General features: G+C 37.1%; 1 protein-coding gene across 1 annotated transcript; it reads left to right on the top strand.

The window, feature by feature from the left end:
- The first annotated feature begins 3,098 nt into the window (after positions 1-3,098).
- LOC110037159 lies at positions 3,099-3,878 on the top strand. The gene has a single exon (XM_020741738.1). The coding sequence runs from the start codon at positions 3,099-3,101 to the stop codon at positions 3,876-3,878; it is 780 nt and encodes a 259-aa protein (XP_020597397.1).
- Positions 3,879-5,082: the final 1,204 nt, after the last annotated feature.

Here is a 5,082-nt window from a genome sequence, read left to right on the forward strand (position 1 = left end):
GGGATATCAACCTAGTGGAATATGATCTTCTAGCTTCAATGATTAAAGTATCATCCAAAGTGGGCTTCCCCATAATCCGACCCTTCTTTTTTCAATTTTCTTTTTAAATTTGCCAATAGCTTCCATTTCACGCACATCTCCACAATTGGAATGGTTGAATCAATCTGAACATCTGGCTGAAGTTCCCATGGTTGATTATTTTATAGAGGAAGATCTTTTAAATCAACCATAGCTTCCCTAATAAGTGAAATGGTATGTGTCTTTTAAATGTCAAGATTAATACCTGCTTGGTCCAACAAATGTGTCTCACTAAGATCAGTCGGTTCAAAACTAGTCTCGGTAGCCACCACTGGTGCAGGGTCATCAACCTACAGGGGAAGAGATGGAGGAAGGTTTGCATTGGATGACAAATGAGTGTGCTTTGTAGATTTTAGAAAGGGATGGAGCCTAAAACATTTTTTATCAGTGTTTCCAAACATTTTATAGTGAGAGCAATAATATGGTTTTTATTCCTCGACTATAGGTCGCCAATAACCATTTCGGTTAGTGCCCAACCATACTTCATCAATGGGGGGAAGTGTAATGCCCCTTTCCACTAGAATCTAAGCAACAGAAGGCCTAGTCAAATTAAAAGTGGAGATATTAAGTTTCATAGGCCTTCCCAATAGTGCACCAATTGAGAAGAGAACTTTGTGGTAAAAGAAATGAAGTTTTGAACCAAGAAGCTTAAAGAAAATTGGAATAATGGGCAGCTCTTTGCCAGGGTCAAATTCAAGGATCCATTTTAGCAATTTGATTAGGTTACCCTCAATATTAGTTAACTTCTTAGAGAAGATGTGTGCTTAATCCTCTTCATTAGCTAAATGGATCATTACATGTCAGCCATCAAACAAAGAAGTAGCTGCCAAACTCACTTTTTTTTATCCCAGCATAGCAATTAGAGGAATTACAGATGGGAGAAACTGAGGGAAGAAGAAAGTGTGCATCCATGGATCTCAAATTCTAGCAGAGCAAAGTTAGGTTATATATATATATATATATATATAAATAGCTGGTAGAAGTTTGCTTTGCTCTGCTAGGGTTTGTGAGTTGATGGATCCCTCTTGGCGGGCTGCTGGTGGTGGAGTTTGGTGCTGCTGACTAAGGGTGTACCAGTGGCTTGGCTGAGCGTGGTAAGAAGGTGGCTGCTTCTATCTGTTTGCTTTGAAGATACTGCTGTCATGTTAAGAGGTTACTGTTACATTGGTTTTGGCTTTAGTAAGTTGGAACTCTTTTTGTTTCTGCTCTCACTGGGGTTTAGAAGAAATTGGCAATCACTCTCCAGGGCTCTGTATTTTTATTTTTTTGGCTAGTCTATCTGCTGGTTTCAATGGAGGATTTCCCCATAGATGTAGAATTTAATGCCTAATGGACACAGGCTACTTATGCTGGTATTGTTAGTAATGGACAGCATCTTCGAAAATCATCTAAAAATTTAGTTTTCCTTTAGGCTTTTCATGATGTAGCTGTTGGAAAAGGGACTTCTCCCTAAGTTAATCCACTAGGCTTAAAAGATGGTGAACCAACCATTCTTTTCACTCATGGGGAAATCCAATATCTTAATGATACAATTAAATTCACTTTAGTTGATAAATTTCAGTTTGGACACCCAAAGATGGATAATGTTTGGAAATTATTTGAAGAACAACACCTTACTGGAGCCTGGAAGCTTGGTTTGATGGATGGTAGACATCTGTTAATCAAATTATCAAATGAAAAAGTCTACGCTATAATTTTGGCTAAATAATCTCTCTTGATTGATGGCACTCCAATAAAGTTAATTAAGTGGAATCCAGGGTTTGATCCCAGCAAAGAACCTCCAATTGTTCTCATATGGTTCAGACTACCCAACCTCCCTATTCAATTTTATCATCAAACTGTGTTGTTCTACATTGGTCAGGTACTTGGATGTCCATTGAAGTTGGATGCTCCAACTTATAACCTGGCTAGACTTGTTGTGGCTAGAATTTTAGTAGAAAGGGATATAACACTTCCTGATGTGAATAGGGTCTGGACTGGAACTAAAGATGATGGATTCTAGAAAAGCATTGTGGTTGAACAAAGGCCTTATTATTGCCCTCATTGTAGGATGTTTGGGTATACTTTAGAGAAATGTTAAGAAATCATCCCCCCCCAAGAAGGCTACTGGGCCCTAGAAGTGTTGCTCTTTAGGTGGGGACTGAATATTTTGAGAACACAAGAGTCCTACAACTCTCTAAAAGTATTGAAAAGGTGGTTCATCTAGATATACAGACCACTGCCATGGGATATGGGAATGCTTTAGGTATTAATCAAACTTAAACAGCTATTGACAATCAAATGTTAGAAAAAAAAGAGAAGGAGGTTGTTTATAATGAAGAATGACAATTGGATATTAACCCTCATAAGGTTGATGATCCAACCATAAATATTTTAACAGATGTGCTTACAGAAGAATGGCGTGCTTACAGAAGAATGGCAAGTTCAGAAAATTAATAGAAAGAAGAAAAGCAAGATGGAGCGAAAACAAATTCAGGAAGTTCAATCTTTGGATGGACCTTCCACCAATCAGCCAAATGATTTGTACCCCAAAATCAGATTAAAAGGGAGAACCTTTTCACAATGTTTAAGTTTTTATGTTGGAATATAAGGGGTGTAGCTCACCCCTCATCTCTTAAGAGATTAATATACCTAGTTAGAACTCACAAAGTTTGGTGTTTGCTATTTTGGAACCTCTGGTCATAAAGCATTCCAACAAAATTTTAAAATAATTTCCTAAATTCACACATTTTGCCAACTCTAATAATAAAATTTGGATCTTTGTTATGTCTAAATTACAGTGGTCTGCTCTGTAGAATCATTCTCAGTTCAACCACATTTAGTTCTCTATTGGTGCTTAGTTGGGGTATGCCACTTTTATCTATGCTAGTAGCATTGCAAGAAATCAAAATACCTTATGAACTGACTTGATGTAGATTGGTCAGTCTATTAACTCCTTCTAGATTTGGGGGGGGGGGGGGGATAATTGTGTTACCTCTCCTACTGAGAGAAGAGGTGGAAAACCCCCTTTATTGTCATCCATGAATAGATTTGATGATTTTTTAACTTATGCTGGCCTATATGATTTGGGATACCAAGGTCCAAAGTTCACTTGGAGGAGGGGATCAATGTGGGAAAGGCTTGATAGATTGTTGGGGAATTCTAAATGGCTTCAGACTTTCCCCTTCACTATAATTTCTCATCTTGCTATGTCTGGTTCTGACCATAGTTCCCTACCTTATTCTATTCAAAATAATGAGAGTCCTAAATGCTCTCCTTTCAGATTTCAAAATATGTGGACTCTTCACCCTGAGTTCCTTGTGGAGATTGAAAAGGTTTGGAGCTCTAATGGTGGTGTTAACCCTTGGATGAATCTGTGGCACCTTCAAAAGAAAGTGGCAGCTCATTTACAAAAGTGGAACTGGAATAAATTTGGAAATATTCATGATAATTTGACTGCTACTCAAAATAAGGTTCTCAATTTGGAAAAAGGTTTCCAAAGGGGAGTAAATTCTGAAATTGAGCTACACAGAGTTAATGAGGAACTTCTTGTGCATATTAATTTTTCTGAAAACTTTTTGAAACAAATGGCTGCTATTACCAAATTCATTGAGGGGAATAGAAACTCTAGCTTTTATCATGCCTGTATTAATTTCAAAAGAAAATGTAATATGATTCTATCCATTACTGATTCTATTGGCAAGTGTTTAGTTGATGCAGATGCAATTGCCCAAGATGCTGTCAACTACTTTCAGAACCTTTTCAATAGTCAACCATCTTCCAGATCCCATATTAATACTGAGCTTTTGTCTGACTGTTAGGAGTATATCTGCAGGTTAGAGCCGACAAATATTCCTTTGGAGGAGGAAATTAAGGCAACTTTGGATTTTATTGATGGACAAAAGTTTGCTGGTTCAGATGGCTTTATTGTCAATTTCTATAAGGCTTCTTGGGTAGTTATCAGTGGAGAGTTTATCTCTATTGTACAAAAATTCTTCAAAGGTGTGGATCGCCCAAGATATTTCACTTGTCCACAATTACTTTGATCCCTAAGAATGACTTCAGAAAAGACTGGGGGGATTTTAGACCCATCAATTTAACTAATGTTCTATCCAAAGTTATTAGCAAGATTATAGTCTCAAGACTTCAACCCCATCTACAGCAACACATCAGCACTAATCAGGTGGCATTTGTTGAAGGAAGAAATATCACTGAAACATTTTGTTGGCTCAAGAACTCGTATTAGATTTGGACAAAAAATATAGAGGTAGTAATGTTATTTTCAAATTGGACAACAAAAAGGCATATGACACAATTAATTGGGACTTCATTATGAAAACTCTTGCTGCTAGGGGTTTCTCTGGGGAATTCCTCAACTTGATCAGTAGGTGGCTCCATTACAATAATCATTCTATTTTAATCAATGGTAAGAGCCATGGTTTCTTCACTGCTTCTAGGGGAATCAAGTAAGGGGACCCCTTATCCCCCATAGTCTTTATTGTGACCATGGATTATTTAACAAGACTTCTAAACAACATGTTTGCTTCTTCTCCTTATTTGTCCTATCAGCATAGATCTAAGATTTTTGTTAGTCATCTGTCTTATGCAGAGGATATTATTATTTTCTTCTATGCTACAAAGACTGCTGTAAAAAATCTATACCAAGGACTCAAGCATTTTCAACATACTTCAAATATGGACCTTAACAAAAAGAAATGTCAAGTTTTTACTAATACTAACATTATCCCACAAATAAAACACTGGATTACCATGTACACTGGTTTTAGCCTTGCCCCACTGCCAATCACATATCTTGGAGTACAACTAATTAGAGGAAGAACCAAGCAAACTCAATTCAATGATGTTATTCATCAAATCAAAGGTCAACTGCAGTGTAGGACAAATTCCTTCCTTTCCAATGGAGGAAGAATCATTCTTCTTAAAAGTAACTTGACTGCCATCCCTTCTTATGCCATTCAAATGTTCACTATGAACAAAGGAACTCAACTTTTATTGGGAAGAATT

The sequence above is a fragment of the Phalaenopsis equestris genome, unplaced genomic scaffold (genome assembly GCF_001263595.1).
Source record: "Phalaenopsis equestris unplaced genomic scaffold, ASM126359v1 Scaffold216103, whole genome shotgun sequence".
In the NCBI taxonomy this organism is placed as follows: Eukaryota; Viridiplantae; Streptophyta; class Magnoliopsida; order Asparagales; family Orchidaceae; genus Phalaenopsis; species Phalaenopsis equestris.